The 21403-nt window shown below is 33.1% G+C and overlaps 1 protein-coding gene across 1 annotated transcript in view; it reads left to right on the top strand.

Moving 5' to 3' along the window:
- Nucleotides 1-21403, top strand: part of mr (anaphase promoting complex subunit morula) — a 208873-nt gene that overhangs the window by 104566 nt on the left and 82904 nt on the right. Inside the window, exon 11 of the mRNA XM_071665551.1 lies at nt 19454-19625. Coding sequence (XP_071521652.1) covers nt 19454-19625 — 172 coding nt within the window. The remainder of the gene's footprint in view (nt 1-19453; nt 19626-21403) is intronic.

Raw genomic sequence — 21403 nt, 5'->3', positions numbered from 1 at the left:
GGCTGATTAGTTTGAGAAACTGCAGAAGCTGGTGACAGAGTTTGGTAAAGTATGTGAAAGAAGAAAGCTGAGAGTAAATGTGAATAAGAGTAAGGTTATTAGGTACAGTAGGGTTGAGGGATAAGTCAATTGGCTGGTAAGTTTGAATGGAGAAAAACTGGAGGAAGTGAAGTGTTTTAGATATCTGGGTGTGGATTTGGCAGCGGATGGAAACATGGAAGCGGAAGTGAATCATAGGGTGGGGGAGGGGGTGAAAGTTCTGGGAGCGTTGAAGAATGTGTGGAAGTAAAGGACATTATCTCGGAAAGCAAAAATGGTTATGTTTGAAGGAATAGTGGTTCCAACAATGATGTATGGTTGCGAGGCGTGGGCTATAGATAGAGTTGTGTGGAGGAGGGTGGATGTGCTGGAAATGCGATGTTTGAGGACAATGTGTGGTGTTAGGTGGTTTGATCGAGTAAGTAATAATAGGGTAAAAGAGATGTGTGGTAATAAAAAGAGTGTGGTTGAGAGAGCAGAAGAGGGTGTATTGAAATGGTTTGGTCACATGGAGAGAATGAGTGAGGAACTATTGACCAAGATAATATATGTGTCAGAGGTGGAGGGAACGAGGAGAAGTGGGGTACCAAATTGGAGGTGGAAAGATGGAGTGAAAAAAATTTTGAGTGATCGGGGCCTGAACATGCAGGAGGGTGAAAGGTGTGCAAGGAATAGAGTGAATTGGAATGATGTGGTATACCGCGGTCGACGTGCTGTCAATGGATTGAACCAGGGCATGTGAAGCATCTGTGGTAAATCATGGAAAGTTCTGTAGGGCCTGGATGTGGAAAGGGAGCTGTGGTTTCGGTGCATTATTACATAACATCTAGAGACTGAGTGTGAACGAATGTGGCCTTTGTTGCCTTTTCCTAGCACTACCTCACGCACATTTGGGGGAAGGGGGTTGTTATTTCATGTGTGGCGGGGTGGCGATGGGAATGAATAAAGGCAGACAGTATGAATTATGTACATGTGTATATATGTATATGTCTGTGTGTGTATATATATGTATATGTTGAGATGTATAGGTATGTATATTTGTGAGTGTGGATGTGTATGTGGGTGGGTTGGGCCATTCTTTCGTCTGTTTCCTTGCGCTACCTCGCTAACGCGGATGACAGTGACAAAGCAAAATAAATATGAATAAATTTATGGATGACCAAATGATATTTTAACCCCAGAATTGTATTCAGCATGAAAAATACTTCTTATAATTTGTTTTTAAAGGAAATCTATTTATCTGCAAAAAGTACCAAAATTGCAAGTAATGGTATAGGGTATTTCTTAGCTCAAAAATCTTTTTGTTTCTAAGTTGGAATGTAGGATATTGAAACACTTATACTTGAAATGATCATGGAAGATATATCATAATTCCTCTCAGTTACCGATACTAACCCAGTAAATATGATGGAAATGATCAGATGATATAGTAAGATTGACTTCATTTAACAACTTAATTGTTTTGTTATAAAGATGCCCAATCAGTTTTTTAACCCTAGATTTGTATTCAGTATTTAGAATGCCTCTTATAATGAGTTTTTAAAGGAAATCTATTTTTCTGTAAACAGTACCAAAAATTACAGGGTATGTTGTAGCTAAAAGAACTTTTTGTTTCAGAATTGAAGCATAAGATACTGAAACATTTCTATACTTAAAATGATCATGGAAAATATATCATAATGGTCTGAGTTACTGATACTTACCCAGTAAATACGATTCAAATGATCAGATGGTACTTTGAAATTTACGTCATTAAACAGGTCCGTTTAAGGTCATAAAGATGACCAATCAATATTTTATTCCCAGATTTGTATTCAGCATTAAAAAACATCTTATATCAAGCTTTTAAAGTAAATCTATTTTTCTGCAAAAACTACCAAAAAATGCAGGTAATAGTTCAGGGTATTTTTAGCTCAAAAAAATTTTTGTTTCAAAATTGAAACATAAGGTATTGAAGCACTTCTATACTTGAAATAATCATGGAAAATATATCATAATAGTCTGGGTTACTGATACGTATCTAGTCTCTATTTATTTATTTTTTATTTATTACACTTTGTCGCTGTCTTCCGCGTTAGCGAGGTAGCGCAAGGAAACAGACAAAAGAATGGCGCAACCCACCCATATACAAGTGTATAAACATACACACCACACATGCACATATACATACCTATACATCTCAATGTATACATATATATACACACACACCGACACATACATATATACACATGTACATTATTCATACTGTCTGCCCTTATTCATTCCCGTCGCCACCCATCTAGTAAATACGATTTATATGATCAGATGATGCTTAAAAATTGACTTCATGTAACTACTTATTTTTAGGTCATAAATTTCCCCAATTAATATTTTAATGCATTTTTCAAGGAAATCTATTTTTCTGCAAAAAACAAAAATTGCAGGTTATAGTTCAGACTGTTTCTAGCTGAAAAAGCTTTTTGTCTCAAAATTCAAAGATAAGATATTAAAACACTTCTATACTTCGAGTAATCATGGAAAATATTTCATAATGCTCTCAGTTACCAATACTTGACCCAGTACATTCGATTGTAACGATCAGACAATACTTTGAAATTGACTGTATTTAACAGCTGAATTAATGGTCATAAGGATGTCCAAACAATGTTTTAATCCCATATTTGTATTCAGCATTAAAAATGCTTCTTATAATGAATTTTAAAGGGAAATCTGTTGTACTGCAAAAAGTACCAACAATTACAGGTAATAGTTCAGACTACTTTTTGTTGCAAAATTGAAACATAAGATATTGAAACACTTCTGTACTTGAAATAATCATGTAAATAATATGATAATTCTCTGAGCTACCAATACATAGTAAATACGATGCAAATGGTCGGATGATACTTTTAGATTGACTTCATTTAACAGCTTAATTAAGGGTCGTATGGATGCCCTAATGATATTTTAACCCCAGAATTGCATTCAGCATGAAAAATACTTCTTATAATTTGTTTTTAAGGGAAATCTATTGTCCAGCAAAAAGTACCACAAACTACAAGTAATAGTATAGGGTATTTCTTAGCTCAAAAACTCTTTTTGTTTTAAAGTTGAAATGTAAGATATTGAAACACTTTTATACTTGAAATAATCATGGAAGACACATCATAATTCCTCTCAGTTACTGATACTTACCCAGGAAATATGATGGAAATGATCAGATGATATAGTAAAATTGACTTCATTTAACAACTTAATTTTTAGGTGACAAAGATTTTAACCCTAGATTTGTATTCATCATTTGAAATACCTTTTATAATGAGTTTTTAAAGGAAATCTATTTTTCTGTAAAAAGTACCAAAAAGTCCAAAAAACATAAGATATTGAAACACTTCTAGACTTGAAATAATCACGGAAAATAATTCATAATGCTCTGAGTTACCGATACTTACCTAGTAAATGCGATTCAAATGATTAGATGATGCTTTGAAATTTACTTCATTAACAGCTTCATTAAGGTCATAAAGATGACCAATCAATATTTTATTCCCAGATTTGTATTCAGCATTGAAAATACATCTTTTATTGAGCTTTTAGAGGAAATCTATTTTTCTGCAAAAACCACCAAAAACTGCAGGTATAGTTCAGGGTATTTTTTTTAGGTCAAAAAACTTTTTGTTTCAAAATTGAAACATAAGGTATTGAAACACCTCTCTACTTGAAATGATAATGGAAAATATATGATAATGCTATGAGTTACCGATACGTACCAAGTAAATACGATTTAAATGATCAGATGATGCTTTGAAATTGACTTCATTTAACTACTTACTTTTAGGTTATGAATTTGCCCAATTAATATTTTAACTCCAGATTTGTATTCAGCATGTGAAATATTTCTGATAATGAATTTTTCAAGGAAATCTATTTTTGTGCAGAAGGTACCAAAATTGTTTTCTCAAAAAACTTTTTGTTTCAAAATTGAAACACTTCTATACTTTAAATAACAATGGAAAATATATCATATAATGAGCTTTTAAAGGAAATCTATTTTTCTGTAAAAAGTACCAAAAATTACAGGTAATAGTTCAGGGTATTTTTTAGCTCAAAAAAGTTTATGTTTCAAAATTGAAACATAAGATATTGAAACACATCTATACTTGAAATAATCATGGAAAATATATCATAATGCTTTCAGTTACCAATACTTATCCAGTAAAATACAATTGCAACTATCAGACAATACTTTAAAATTGACTTTATTTAACAGCTTAATTAAAGGTCATAAGGATGTCTAAACAGTATTTTAACCCCATATCCAGCATCAGAAATACTTCTTATAATGAGTTTTTAAAGTGACATCTATTGTACTGCAAAATGTACCAAAAATTACAGGTAATAGTTCAAACTACTTTTTAGCCCCCAAAACGTTTTCTTTCAAAATTGAAACATAAGATATTGAAGCACTTCTATACTTGAAATAATCTTGGAAATGATATATAATGCTCTAAGTAACCGATACTTACACAGTAAATACGATGCAAATAGTCGGCAGATACTTTTAGATTAACTTCATTTAACAGCTTGATTAAGGGTATGGATGACCTAATGATATTTTAACCCCAGAATTGTATTCAGCATGAAAAATACTTCTTATAATTTGTTTTTAAAGGAAATCTATTTATCTGCAAAAAGTACCAAAAATTGCAAGTAATGGTATAGGGTATTTCTTAGCTCAAAAATCTTTTTGTTTCTAAGTTGGAATGTAGGATATTGAAACACTTTTATACTTGAAATGATCATGGAAGATGTATCATAATTCCTATCAGTTACCGATACTAACCCAGTAAATATGATGGAAATGATCAGATGATATAGTAAGATTAACTTCATTTAACAACTTAATTGTTTGGTTATAAAGATGCCCAATCAGTTTTTTAACCCTAGATTTGTATTCAGTATTTAGAATGCCTCTTATAATGAGTTTTTAAAGGAAATCTATTTTTCTGTAAACAGTACCAAAAATTACAGGGTATGTTGTAGCTAAAAGAACTTTTTGTTTCAGAATTGAAGCATAAGATACTGAAACATTTCTATACTTAAAATGATCATGGAAAATATATCATAATGGTCTGAGTTACTGATACTTACCCAGTAAATACGATTCAAATGATCAGATGGTACTTTGAAATTTACGTCATTAAACAGGTCCGTTTAAGGTCATAAAGATGACCAATCAATATTTTATTCCCAGATTTGTATTCAGCATTAAAAAACATCTTATATCAAGCTTTTAAAGTAAATCTATTTTTCTGCAAAAACTACCAAAAAATGCAGGTAATAGTTCAGGGTATTTTTTAGCTCAAAAAAATTTTTGTTTCAAAATTGAAACATAAGGTATTGAAGCACTTCTATACTTGAAATAATCATGGAAAATATATCATAATAGTCTGGGTTACTGATACGTATCTAGTCTCTATTTATTTATTTTTTATTTATTACACTTTGTCGCTGTCTTCCGCGTTAGCGAGGTAGCGCAAGGAAACAGACAAAAGAATGGCGCAACCCACCCATATACAAGTGTATAAACATACACACCACACATGCACATATACATACCTATACATCTCAATGTATACATATATATACACACACACCGACACATACATATATACACATGTACATTATTCATACTGTCTGCCCTTATTCATTCCCGTCGCCACCCATCTAGTAAATACGATTTATATGATCAGATGATGCTTAAAAATTGACTTCATTTAACTACTTATTTTTAGGTCATAAATTTCCCCAATTAATATTTTAATGCATTTTTCAAGGAAATCTATTTTTCTGCAAAAACCAAAAATTGCAGGTTATAGTTCAGACTGTTTCTAGCTGAAAAAGCTTTTTGTCTCAAAATTCAAAGATAAGATATTAAAACACTTCTATACTTCGAGTAATCATGGAAAATATTTCATAATGCTCTCAGTTACCAATACTTGACCCAGTACATTCGATTGTAACGATCAGACAATACTTTGAAATTGACTGTATTTAACAGCTGAATCAATGGTCATAAGGATGTCCAAACAATGTTTTAATCCCATATTTGTATTCAGCATTAAAAATGCTTCTTATAATGAATTTTAAAGGGAAATCTGTTGTACTGCAAAAAGTACCAACAATTACAGGTAATAGTTCAGACTACTTTTTGTTGCAAAATTGAAACATAAGATATTGAAACACTTCTGTACTTGAAATAATCATGTAAATAATATGATAATTCTCTGAGCTACCAATACATAGTAAATACGATGCAAATGGTCGGATGATACTTTTAAATTGACTTCATTTAACAGCTTAATTAAGGGTCGTATGGATGCCCTAATGATATTTTAACCCCAGAATTGCATTCAGCATGAAAAATACTTCTTATAATTTGTTTTTAAGGGAAATCTATTGTCCAGCAAAAAGTACCACAAACTACAAGTAATAGTATAGGGTATTTCTTAGCTCAAAAATCTTTTTGTTTTAAAGTTGAAATGTAAGATATTGAAACACTTTTATACTTGAAATAATCATGGAAGACACATCATAATTCCTCTCAGTTACTGATACTTACCCAGTAAATATGATGGAAATGATCAGATGATATAGTAAAATTGACTTCATTTAACAACTTAATTTTTAGGTGACAAAGATTTTAACCCTAGATTTGTATTCATCATTTGAAATACCTTTTATAATGAGTTTTTAAAGGAAATCTATTTTTCTGTAAAAAGTATCAAAAATTACAGGGTATGTTATAGCTAAAAATGCTTTTTGTTTCAGAATTGAAGCATAAGATATTGAAACACTTCATACTTAAAATGATCATGGAAAATATTTCATAATGGTCTGAGTTACCGATACTTACCCAATAAATATGGTTCAAATGATCAGATGATACTTTGAAATTTACTTCATTTAACAGCTTCATTCAAGGTCATAAAGACGACAATTCAATATTTTATTCCCAGATTTGTATTCATCATTAGAGATACATCTTATAATGAGCTTTTAAAGGAAATCTATTTTTCTGCAAAAACTACCAAAAATTGCAGGTTCAGGGTATTTGTTAGCTCAAAAAACTTTTAGTTTCAAAATTGAAACATAAGGTATTGAAACACTTCTATACTTTGAATAATCATGGAAAATATATCATAATGCTCTGAGTTACCGATACGTACCAAGTAAATACGATTTAAATGATCAGATGATGCTTTGAAATTCACTTTATTTAATTGCACATTTTTAGGTTATAGGGGAGAAAGAATACTTCCCACGTATCCCCTGCATATCGTAGAAGGCGACTAAAAGGGAAGGGAGCGGGGGCTGCAAAAAAAAAAAAAAAAAAAAAAAAAAAAAAAAAAAAAAAAAAAACAAGAAGGAACAGAGAAGGGGGCCAGATGAGGATATTCCCTCTAAGGCCCAGTCCTCTGTTCTTAACGCTACCTTGCTAACGCGGGAAATGGCAAATAGTATGAAAGAAAAAAAGAAAAGATTTGCCCAATTAATATTTTAACTCCAGATTTGTATTCAGCATGGAAAATGCTTCTTATAATGAATTTTTCAAGGAAATCTATTTTTCTGCAAAAGAAAAAATAAAAAAAATTGCAGACTATTTCTAACTGAAAAAGCTTTTTGTCTTAAAATTCAAAGAAAAGATATTCAAACACCTCTATACTTCGAATTATCATGGAAAATATATCATAATGCTCTCGGTTACCAATACTTACCCAGTACATACGATTGCAACAATCAGACAATACTTTAAAATTGATTTAACAGCTGAATTAAAGGTCATAAGGATGTCCAAACAATATTTTAACCCCATAGTTGTATTCAGCATTAAAAGTACTTCTTATAATGAGTTTTAAAGGGAAATCTATTGTACTACAAAAAGTACCAAAAATTACAGGTAATAGTTCAGACTACTTTTTAGACCCCAAGACTTTTTGTTTCAAAATTGAAACATAAGATATTGAAACACTTCTATACTTGAAATAATCATGGAAGTAATATGATAATGGTCTGAGTTACCTATACACAGTAAATATGATGAAAATGGTTGGATGATACTTTTAAACTGACTTCATTTAACAGCTTGATTAAGGGTTGTATGGATGACCTAATGATATGTTAATCCCAGAATTGTATACAGCGTGAAAAATACTTCTTATAATTTTTTTAAGGGACATCTATTTTTCTGCAAAAAGTACCAAAAATTGCAAGTTAATAGTATAGGGTATTTCTTAGTTCAAAAATCTTTTTGTTTTAAAGTTGAAACGTAAGATACTGAAACAATTCTATATTTAAAATAATCGTGGAAGATATATCATAATTACCCTGTAGATATGATGGAAATGATCAGGTGATATATTAAAATTGACTTCATTTAACAACTTGATTTTTAGGTTATAAAGATGCCCAGTCAGTTTTTAACCCTAGATTTGTATTCAACATTTGAAATACCTCGTATAATGAGTTTTTAAAGGAGATCTATTTTTCTGTAAAAGTACCAAAAAGTACAAAAAAGCATAAGATATTGAAACACTTCTAGACTTGAAATAATCACGGAAAATAATTCATAATGCTCTGAGTTACCGATACTTACCTAGTAAATGCGATTCAAATGATTAGATGATGCTTTGAAATTTACTTCATTTAACAGCTTCATTTAAGGTCATGAAGAAGACCAATCAGTATTTTATTCCCAGATTTGTATTCAGCATTGAAAATACATCTTTTATTGAGCTTTTAGAGGAAATCTATTTTTCTGCAAAAACCACCAAAAACTGCAGGTATAGTTCAGGGTATTTTTTAGATCAAAAAACCTTTCGTTTCAAAATTGAAACATAAGGTATTGAAACACCTCTCTACTTGAAATGATAATGGAAAATATATGATAATGCTATGAGTTACCGATACGTACCAAGTAAATACGATTTAAATGATCAGATGATGCTTTGAAATTGACTTCATTTAACTACTTACTTTTAGGTTATGAATTTGCCCAATTAATATTTTAACTCCAGATTTGTATTCAGCATGTGAAATATTTCTGATAATGAATTTTTCAAGGAAATCTATTTTTGTGCAGAAGGTACCAAAAATTGTTTTCTCAAAAAACTTTTTGTTTCAAAATTGAAACACTTCTATACTTTAAATAACAATGGAAAATATATCATAATGCACTGAGTTACCAATACGTACCAAGTAAATATGATCTAAATGATCAGACTATTTTAGCTGAAAAAGGTTTTGTCTCAAAATTCAAAGATAAGATATTCAAACACTTCTATATTTTGAATAACATTGGAAAATATATCATAATGCTTTCAGTTACCAATACTTATCCAGTAAATACAATTGCAACTATCAGACAATACTTTAAAATTGACTTTATTTAACAGCTTAATTAAAGGTCATAAGGATGTCTAAACAGTATTTTAACCCCATATCCAGCATCAGAAATACTTCTTATAATGAGTTTTAAAGTGACATCTATTGTACTGCAAAATGTACCAAAAATTACAGGTAATAGTTCAAACTACTTTTTAGCCCCCAAAACGTTTTCTTTCAAAATTGAAACATAAGATATTGAAGCACTTCTATACTTGAAATAATCTTGGAAATGATATATAATGCTCTAAGTAACCGATACTTACACAGTAAATACGATGCAAATAGTCGGCAGATACTTTTAGATTAACTTCATTTAACAGCTTGATTAAGGGTATGGATGACCAAATGATGTTTTAACCCCAGAATTGTATTCAGCATGAAACATAGTTCTTAAAATTTGTTTTTAAAGGAAATCTATTTTTCTGCAAAAAGTACCAAAAATTGCAAGTCAATAGTATAGGATATTTCTTAGCTCAAAAATCTTTTTGTTTCAGAGTTGAAACATAAGATATTGAAACACTCTTATACTTGAAATGATCATGGAAGATATATCATAATTCCTCTCAGTTACAGATACTTACCCAGCAAATACGATGGAAATGATCAGATGGTATATTAAAATTGACTTCATTTAACAACTTAATTTTTAGGTCATTAAGATGCCCAATCAGTTTTTAACACTTGATTTGTATACAGTTTTTGAAATACATCTTATGATGAGTTTTTAAAGGAAATTATTTTTCTGTAAAAATTACCAAGAATTACAGGGGTATGTTGTAACTAAAATCTTTTTGTTTGAAAATTGAAGCATAAGATATTGAAACACTTCTATACTTGAAAGAAATGTGGAAAATAGCTTATAATGCTCTGAGTTTTTGATACTTACCCGTTAAATATGATTCAAATGATCAGATGATACTTTGAAATTAACTTCGTTTAAAAGCTAAATTTAAGGTCAGAAAGATGACCAATCAATATTTTATCCCCAGATTTGTATTCAGCATTGAAAATACTTTTTATAATGAGCTTTTAAAGGAAATCTATTTTGCCTCAAAAAGTATCAAAAATTTCAGGCAATAGTTCAGGGTATTTTTAAGCCAAACTTTTTGTTTCAAAATTGAAACATGAGATATTGAAACCTTCTATACTTGAAATAATCATGGAAAATATATCATACTGCTCTGAGTTATTGTTACTTGCCCAGGTAATAGTTCAGGGTATTTTTTAACTCAAAAACTTTGTATTTCAAAATTGAAATATAAGATATTGAAACACTTCGATATTTGAAATAATTATGAAAGATATACCATATTGTTTTTGGTTCCCAACACTTATCCAGTAAATATGATACAAATGATCAAATGATACTTTAAAACTGACTTCATTTAACAGCTTAGTTTTAGGTTATAAAGAAGGCTAATCAATATTTCAACTGCAGATATCTGTTCAGAATGGTAAATACTTCTTATAATGAGTTTTTAAAAGAAATCTATATTTCTGCGAAAAGAACCATGGATTACAGGCAATAGTTCCGGGTATTTTTTAGCTCAAAAAAGTTTATGTTTCAAAATTGAAACATAGGATATTGAAACACTTCTATACTTGAAGGAGTAATGGAAAATATGTCATAATGCTCTGAGTTACTGATACATATCCGGTAAATACTATGCAAATGATTACATGATACTTTGATATTTACTTCATTTAACAGCTTCATTTAAGGTCATAAAGATGACCAATCAATATTGTATTCCTAGATTTGTATTTAGCATTAAAAATATATCATATAATGAGCTTTTAGAGGAAATCTTTTTTTTCCACAAAAGCTACCAAAAATTGCAGGTAATAGTTCAGGGTATTTTTTTAGTTCAAAAAACTTTTTGTTTCAAAATTGAAACATAAGGTATTGAAACATTTCTATACTTGAAATAATCATGGAAAATATATCATAATGCTCTGAGTTTCCGAGACTTACCCAGTAAATTTGATGGAAATTATCAGATGATTTTAAAATTGACTTCATTTAAGAACTTAATTTTTAGGTTATAAAGATGCCCAATCAATTTTTTAACCCAAGATTTGTATTCAGTATTTCAAATACCTCTTATAATGAGTATTTAAAAGAAATATATTTTTCTGTAAAAAGTACCAAAAATTACAGGGTATGTTGTAGCTAAAAAAAACTTTTTGTTTCAGAATTGAAGCATAAGATATTGAAACACTTCTATACTTAAAATAATCATAGAAAATATTTCATAATGGTCAGAGTTACCGATACCCACTACGTAAAATTCAAATGATTAGATGATACTTTGAAATTTACTTCATTTAACAGCTTCGTTTAAGGTCATAAAGACAACCAATCAGTATTTTATTCCCAGATTTGTATTCAGCATTAAAAATAATCTTATGATGAGCCTTTAGAGGAAATCTATTTTTCTGCAAAAAGTATCAAAAATTGCAGGAATTTTTTAGCTCTAAAAACTTTTTGTTTCAAAATTGAAACATTTCTATACTTGAAATGATCTTGGAAAGTATATCATAATACTCAGAGTTACCAATAAGTACCTAGTAAATATGATTTAAATGATCAGATGACGCTTTGAAATTGACTTCATTTAACTACTTATTTTTAGATTATGAATTTGCCCAATTAATATTTTAACTCCAGATTTGTATTCGGCATGGAAAATACTTCTTATCACAAATTTTTCAAGGAACACTATTTTTCTGTAAAAAGTACCAAAAATTGCAGGTTATAGTTCAGACTAAAAACTCATAAAAAATATATAAAATGCTCTCAGTTACTGATACTTACCCAGTAAATATGATTCCAGTGATCAGATGATACTTTGAAATTGACTTCATTTAACAGATTAATTAAAGGTCATAAGATAAGGATGACCAAACGATATTTTAACCCACGTTTGTATTCAGCATGAAAAATACTTCTTATGATGAGTTTTTAAATGAAATTTATTTTTCTACAAAGAGAACAAAAAAATGCAGGTATTTTTCAGGGTATTTTTTTTAGGTCAAAAAACTTTTTGTTTCAAAATTGAAACATAAGATATTGAAACACATCTATACTTGAAATAATTATGGAAAATATAATTCGCTAAGTTACCGATAGTTACCCAGTAAATACAATGAAAATGATCAGATGATACTTTGAAATTGACTTCATGTAACATGTTAATTTAAGGTCATAAAGACAACCAATCAGTTTTTTAACCCAAGATTTGTATTGAGCATTGGAAATACTATGCATAATGAGTTATCAAAGGAATCTATTTTTCTGTGAAAAGTACCAAAAATTGTAGGTTCAGGGTATTATTTAGATCAAAAATTTTTTGTTTCAAAATCGAAACATAAGATATTGAAACACTTCTGTACTTGAAATAATCATGGAAAATGCATCATAATGCTCTCAGTTACCGATATTAACCCAGTAAATACAATTCCAATGTTCAGATGATACCTTTGAATTTATTTCATTTAACAGCTTAATTTAAGGTTATAATGATGTTCAAATGATATTTTAACCCCAGATATGTATTCAGCATTAGAAATACTTCTTATAATGAGTTTTTAAAGGAAATCTATTTTTCTGTGAAGAGTACCAAAAATTGCAGGTAATAATATTAATAATAGTTCAGGGTATTTTTAGCTCAAAAAACTTTTTGTTTCAAAATTGAACTACAAGATATTAGAACACTTCAGTACTTGAAATAATCATGGAAAATAAATCATGATATTCTCAGTTACTTATACTTGCCTAGTAGATATGATGCAAATGATTAGATGATACTTTAGAATTGACTCCATTTAAGAGCTTGATTAAAGGTCAAATGGACCACCAAATGATATTTTAAACCCAGATATGAAACATAAGATATTGAAACACTTCTCTACATGAAATAATCATGGAAAGGTTTATCATAATGCTCTGTGTTACTTATACTTACCCAGTAAATACGATTCCAGTGATCAGATGATACTTCAAAATTTACTTGATTTAACTGCTTAATATAAGGTCATAAAAGGGAGTGAGGAAAGATTGACAAAGAGGATATATGTGTCAGAGGTGGAGGGAACGAGGAGAAGTGGGAGACCAAATTGGAGGTGGAAAGATGGAGTGAAAAACATTTTGAGTGATCGGGGCCTGAACATGCATGAGCGTGAAGGGCGTGCAAGGAATAGAGTGAATTGGAATGATGTGATGTAAAAGGGTCGACGTGCTGTCAATGGATTGAACCAGGGGATGTGAAGCATCTGGGGTAAACTATGGAAAGTTTTGTGGAGCCTGGATGTGGAAAGGGAGCAGTGGTTTCGGTGCATTATACATGACAGCTAGAGACTGAGTGTGAACGAATGTGGCCTTTGTTGTCTTTTCTTAGCACTACCTCGCACACTCGCTGGGGGAGGGGGTTGTCATTTCATGTGTGATGGGGTGGTGACGGGAATGAATAAGGGCAGACAGTATGAATTATGTACATTTGTATATATATGTATATGTCTGTGTGAGTATATATATATGTATGTATACGTTGAGGTGTTTAGGTATGTATATGTGCGTGTGTGGATGTGTATGTATATACATGTGTATGTGGGTGGGTTGGGCCATTCTTTTGTCTGTTTCCTTGCGCTACCTCGCTAACATGGGAAACAGCGACAAAGTATAATAGATATATATAAATAAAAAATAACCAATCAGTATCTTAATGCCAGATTTGTATTCTGCATTAGTTATACTTCTTATCATGAGTTTTTGAATGAAATCTATTTTACGAAAAGTACCAAGAATTGCAGGAAATACTTCAGGGTACTTTTTGGCTCAAAAAACTTTTCGTTTCAAAATTGAAACATAAGATATTCAAACACTTCTATACTTGAAATAATCATGGAAGATATAGTGCTCTGAGTTACTGATACTTACCTAGTAAATACGATGCAGATGATCTGACAACACTTTAAATTGACTTCATTTAACAGATTAATTAAGGGTCATAAGGACGACCAAACAGTATTTTAACCCCAGGTTTGTATTCGGCATGAAAAACACTTCTTATAATGAGTTTTTAAGGGAAATCTGTTTTTCTGCAAAAAGTATGAAAAATTGCAGGTAATAACTAGTTCAGGGTATTTTTTAGCTCAAAAAAATTTTTGTTTCAAAATTGAAACAAGGTATTGAAACATTCTATCGTTGAAATAATCATGGAAAATATATCATAATGCTCTGAGTTACCAATATTTACCCAGTAACTATGATTTCATTGATCAGGGCCTAAACATATAGGAGGGTGAAGGGCATGCAAGGAATAGAGTGAATTAGAACAATTTGCTATATCGGGGTCAACTTGCTGTCAGTGGACTGAACCAGGGTATTTTGAAGCATCTGGAGTAAACCATGGAAAGGTTGTGGGGCCTGGATGTGGATAGGGAGCTGTGGTTTCGGTGCATTACACATGACAGCTAGAGACTGAGTGTGAATGAATGTTGCCTTTTTTTGTCTGTTTTCCTGACTTAGTGTGAATGAATGTTGCCTTTTTTTGTCTGTTTTCCTGGTGCTACCTCACTGGAGTGGGGGATAGCAATGCTGCTTCCTTGGTGTGGGATAGCAATGGGAATGGATGAAGGCAGGCAAGTATGGATATGTACATGTGTATATATGTATATGTCTGTGCATATGTATATATATATTTTTTTTTCTTTTATACTTTGTCGCTGTCTCCCGCGTTTGCGAGGTAGCGCAAGGAAACAGACGAAAGAAATGGCCCAACCCCCCCCATACACATGTATATACATACGTCCACACACGCAAATATACATACCTACACAGCTTTCCATGGTTTACCCCAGACGCTTCACATGCCTTGATTCAATCCACTGACAGCACGTCAGCCCCGGTATACCACATCGCTCCAATTCACTCTATTCATTGCCCTCCTTTCACCCTCCTGCATGTTCAGGCCCCGATCACACAAAATCTTTTTCACTCCATCTTTCCACCTCCAATTTGGTCTCCCTCTTCTCCTTGTTCCCTCCACCTCCGACACATATATCCTCTTGGTCAATCTTTCCTCACTCATCCTCTCCATGTGCCCAAACCACTTCAAAACACCCTCTTCTGCTCTCTCAACCACGCTCTTTTTATTTCCACACATCTCTCTTACCCTTACGTTACTCACTCGATCAAACCACCTCACACCACACATTGTCCTCAAACATCTCATTTCCAGCACATCCATCCTCCAGCGCACAACTCTATCCATAGCCCACGCCTCGCAACCATACAACATTGTTGGAACCACTATTCCTTCAAACATACCCATTTTTGCTTTCCGAGATAATGTTCTCGACTTCCACACATTCTTCAAGGCCCCCAGAATTTTCGCCCCCTCCCCCACCCTATGATCCACTTCCGCTTCCATGGTTCCATCCGCTGCCAGATCCACTCCCAGATATCTAAAACACTTCACTTTCTCCAGTTTTTCTCCATTCAAACTCACCTCCCAATTGACTTGACCCTCAACCCTACTGTACCTAATAACCTTGCTCTTATTCACATTTACTCTTAACTTTCTTCTTCCACACACTTTACCAAACTCAGTCACCAGCTTCTGCAGTTTCACACATGAATCAGCCACCAGTGCTGTGTCATCAGCGAACAACAACTGGCTGACTCACTTCCCAAGCTCTCTCATCCCCAACAGACTTCATACTTGCCCCTCTTTCCAAAACTCTTGCATTTACCTCCCTAACAACCCCATCCATAAACAAATTAAACAACCATGGAGACATCACACACCCCTGCCGCAAACCTACATTCACTGAGAACCAATCACTTTCCTCTCTTCCTACACGTACACATGCCTTACATCCTCTATAAAAACTTTTCACTGCTTCTAACAACTTTCCTCCCACACCATATATTCTTAATACCTTCCACAGAGCATCTCTATCAACTCTATCATATGCCTTCTCCAGATCCATAAAAGCTACATACAAATCCATTTGCTTTTCTAAGTATTTCTCACATACATTCTTCAAAGCAAACACCTGATCCACACATCCTCTACCACTTCTGAAACCACACTGCTCTTCCCCAATCTGATGCTCTGTACATGCCTTCACCCTCTCAATCAATACCCTCCCATATAATTTACCAGGAATACTCAACAAACTTATACCTCTGTAATTTGAGCACTCACTCTTATCCCCTTTGCCTTTGTACAATGGCACTATGCACGCATTCCGCCAATCCTCAGGCACCTCACCATGAGTCATACATACATTAAATAACCTTACCAACCAGTCAACAATACAGTCACCCCCTTTTTTAATAAATTCCACTGCAATACCATCCAAACCTGCTGCCTTGCCGGCTTTCATCTTCCTCAAAGCTTTCACTACCTCTTCTCTGTTTACCAAATCATTTTCCCTAACCCTCTCACTTTGCACACCACCTCGACCAAAACACCCTATATCTGCCACTCTATCATCAAACACATTCAACAAACCTTCGAAATACTCACTCCATCTCCTTCTCACATCACCACTACTTGTTATCACCTCCCCATTTGCGCCCTTCACTGAAGTTCCCATTTGCTCCCTTGTCTTACGCACTTTATTTACCTCCTTCCAGAACATCTTTTTATTCTCCCTAAAATTTAATGATACTCTCTCACCCCAACTCTCATTTGCCCTTTTTTTCACCTCTTGACCTCCTGTCTCTTTCTTTTATACATCTCCCACTCAGTTGCATTTTTTCCATGCAAAAATCGTCCAAATGCCTCTCTCTTCTCTTTCACTAATACTCTTACTTCTTCATCCCACCACTCACTACCCTTTCTAATCAACCCACCTCCCACTCTTCTCATGCCACAAGCATCTTTTGCGCAATCCATCACTGATTCCCTAAATACATCCCATTCCTCCCCCACTCCCCTTACTTCCATTGTTCTCACCTTTTTCCATTCTGTACTCAGTCTCTCCTGGTACTTCCTCACACAGGTCTCCTTCTCAAGCTCACTTACTCTCACCACTCTCTTCACCCCAACATTCACTCTTCTTTTCTGAAAACCCATACAAATCTTCACCTTAGCCTCCACAAGATAATGATCAGACATCCCTCCAGTTGCACCTCTCAGCACATTAACATCCAAAAGTCTCTCTTTCGCATGCCTGTCAATTAACACGTAATCCAATAACGCTCTCTGGCCATCTCTCCTACTTACATAAGTATACTTATGTATATCTCGCTTTTTAAACCAGGTATTCCCAATCATCAGTCCTTTTTCAGCACATAAATCTACAAGCTCTTCACCATTTCCATTTACAACACTGAACACCCCATGTATACCAATTATTCCCTCAACTGCCACATTACTCACCTTTGCATTCAAATCACCCATCACTATAACCCGGTCTCGTGCATCAAAACCACTAACACACTCATTCAGCTGCTCCCAAAACACTTGCCTCTCTTGATCTTTCTTCTCATGCCCAGGTGCATAAGCACCAATAATCACCCACCTCTCTCCAACTTTCAGTTTTACCCATATTAATCGAGAATTTACTTTCTTACACTCTATCACATACTCCCACAACTCCTGTTTCAGGAGTATTGCTACTCCTTCCCTTGCTCTTGTCCTCTCACTAACCCCTGACTTTACTCCCCAGGCATTCCCAAACCACTCTTCCCCTTTACCCTTGAGCTTCGTTTCACTCAGAGCCAAAACATCCAGGTTCCTTTCCTCAAACATACTACCTATCTCTCCTTTTTTCACATCTTGGTTACATCCACACACATTTAGGCACCCCACTCTGAGCCTTCGAGGAGGATGAGCACTCCCCGCGTGACTCCTTCTTCTGTTTCCCATTTTAGAAAGTTAATACAAGGAGGGGAGGATTTCTGGCCCCCCGCTCCCGTCCCCTCTAGTCGCTTTCTACGACACGCGAGGAATACGTGGGAAGTATTCTTTCACCCCTATCCCCAGGGATAATATACATATATATATATACATATACACATACACACACATACACATACATACGCACATATACACACACGCACACATACATATATATACATATGAAAAATGTAAGAAACAATTTAGAAAACTGAAACTTCTAGCTTGAAATGAATAAAAAAAATGAATGTCACATAATGGTTCAACCTCTGGCTATGGAAAAAAGGAAATGTATAATTCATTTACACAAACGTCAATAGCAGTTCTCATCAATATATATACATACATGTATATATATATATATATATATGTATGTATATATATATATATGCAAGTGTATGGGTGTTTATTTATATATGTATGTATATGAGTGGATGGACCATTCTTCATCTGTTTTATAGCGCTACCTTTCTGATGGGGGAAACAGTGATTAAAAGTATAATATATAATATTATATATATATCATTGGTAGAGGTGACAAGTAAAAGGGGGAGACTGAATTGGAGATGAAAGGATGGAGTGAAGAAGATTTTAAGTGCTCAGGGCCTGAACATGCTGGAGGGGACAAGTTATGCATGTGATAATGTGACTTGGGGCATTGTTGTATACAGATGGCAATGTGATGTCTGTGGACTCAACCAGAGCATATGAAGCAATCAGAGAAACTATGGAAAAGTGTGTGGTACCTGCTTTTGGATAGGGGGCTGTGATTTGGGTGAATTACGTATCATGGCTACAGAATGCATGTGAGTAAATGATACCTATTCTTCTTCAGTTCCTGGTGCTTCCTTGCTACTGCAAGAAAAGGTGAACAAATATAAAAGAAAAAGGAGTTGTTCTCATAGGTTTTTTAGTAAATTTGTTCATCTATTTTCCATGCTTGTCTTTCTCTCTAATTTTAAAGATTTGCTTTGCTTTTGTGCATATTTATATTATTAAGGTACACATCTAAATGAATTCTGCATTAAGAAAGTTGGCCAGAAAATTTAGATGTTTTTTCTGTCTTTACACAGTGAAATCCAAATCCCAGCGGACAGCAGACATCATCTCCATGCTGGTAAACATATATGGGAGTAAAGATGTCTTCATCACAGAATATCGCACTATTCTAGCAGACCGTATATTGTCTCAGTTCAGCTACGATACTGAAAGAGAGATCAGATACTTAGAACATCTGAAGGTCAGGTATGGAACATCACAAAATTACTAATTCCAATTTGTGGATATTACATACAGAGCCATAGTCACACCCTTATAGTCAGCCTTCACTGTATATACCTACTTTTGTGGTTAGCATCTTTTTTTCATTCCCTTATTTTTTGTCCTATTCTTATCTTCAAGTTTCCATTTTTCAGATCTACAAGGAGGATGATTTTATTTTCATGATTTGCATAGTTAGCTGTAAGCCTGACTTTGTAATCAGTCACATGGATAGTTGAAACAGAAGCAGAAACCAAAAGTTATTATCAGCTGCATAACTATGGACATCATTTTGTGAATTCAATTATCACATTCAACCACACACTTACTTTATGGCTCTCTTCTGCTTCCATTATTCCATATGCTGCCATATACACTTCCCTGTATTTAAAACACTCTACTTCAAAATTTTTGCCATTCAAACTCACATCCCAACTAACCTGTCTCCGCCTTGTGAAACATGATAACTTGCTTTTGTTCACATGTACTTGCCCATCTATCCAAGACCCCTGCATTTACCACCCTCACCATCCCATCCAGCCATCACACACCCATGCCACAGACCAACCTTCACCTAAAGCCATTCACTCTCCTCTTCCTACTCATACCATTGCTTAACGTGCTTGATAAGAATTCACTGCTTCTATACTTGAAAATCTCAATATAAGAAGTATTTTTCATGCCGAATAGAAATCTGGGGTTGAAATATCATTTGGTTGTATTTAAGACCTGTAATTAAGCTGTTAAATAAAGTCAATCTAAAAATATCATCTGATTATTTGCATCGTAGTTACTGCGTAATTAGAATGAACTTCAATTATTGTGACATATTTTCCCTGATTGATTCAAGTATAGAAGTGTTTCAATATCTCATTTTTCAATTCTGAAACAAAAAGTTTTTTGAGCTAAAAAATACCCTGAAGTATTACCTGCAATTTTTGGTACTTTTTGCAGAAAAATAGATTTCCTTTAAAATCTCAATATAAGAAATATTTTTCAGGCCGAATACAAATCTGGGTATGAAATATCATTTGCTCATATTTCAGATGTTTAATGAAGCTGTTAAATTAAGTCAGTCTAAGAATATCTTTCTTCGTTTATTTTTTTTTTTTATTTTCCAAAAGAAGGAACAGAGGAGGGGGGCCAGGTGAGGATATTCTCTCAAAGGCCCAGTCCTCTGTTCTTGACGCTGCGTCACTAACGCGGGAAATGGCGAATAGTTTGAAAGAAAGAAAAAGAATATCATCTATATGCATCGTATTTACTGCGTAATTAGAATGAGCTCGGAGTGTTGTGATATTTTTTCATGATTATTTCAAGTATAGAAGTGTTTCAATATCTCATTTTTCAATTTTCAAACAAAAAGTTTTTTGAGCTAAAAATACCCTGAACTATTACCTGCAATTTTTTGTATTTTTTGTAGAAAATTAGATTTCCTTTAACATCTCATTATAAGAGGTATTTTTCATGCTGAATACATATCTGGGGTTGAAATCATTTGGGTGTATTAAAGACCCTTAATTAAGCTGTTAAATAAAGTCAATCTAAAAATATCATCTGATTATTTGCATCGTAGTTACTGCGTAATTAGAATGAACTTCGAGTATTATGATATATTTTCCATGATAATTTCAAATATGGAAGTGTTTCAATATCTCATTTTTCAATTTTGAAACAAAAAGTTTTTTCAGCTAAAAAATACCCTGAACTATTACCTGCAATTTTTGGTACTTTTTGCAGAAAAATAGATTTCTGTTAGAATC

The sequence above is a fragment of the Panulirus ornatus genome, chromosome 10 (assembly GCF_036320965.1).
Source record: "Panulirus ornatus isolate Po-2019 chromosome 10, ASM3632096v1, whole genome shotgun sequence".
Classification (NCBI taxonomy): Eukaryota; Metazoa; Arthropoda; class Malacostraca; order Decapoda; family Palinuridae; genus Panulirus; species Panulirus ornatus.
This window is presented reverse-complemented; position numbering and strand designations above follow the sequence as displayed.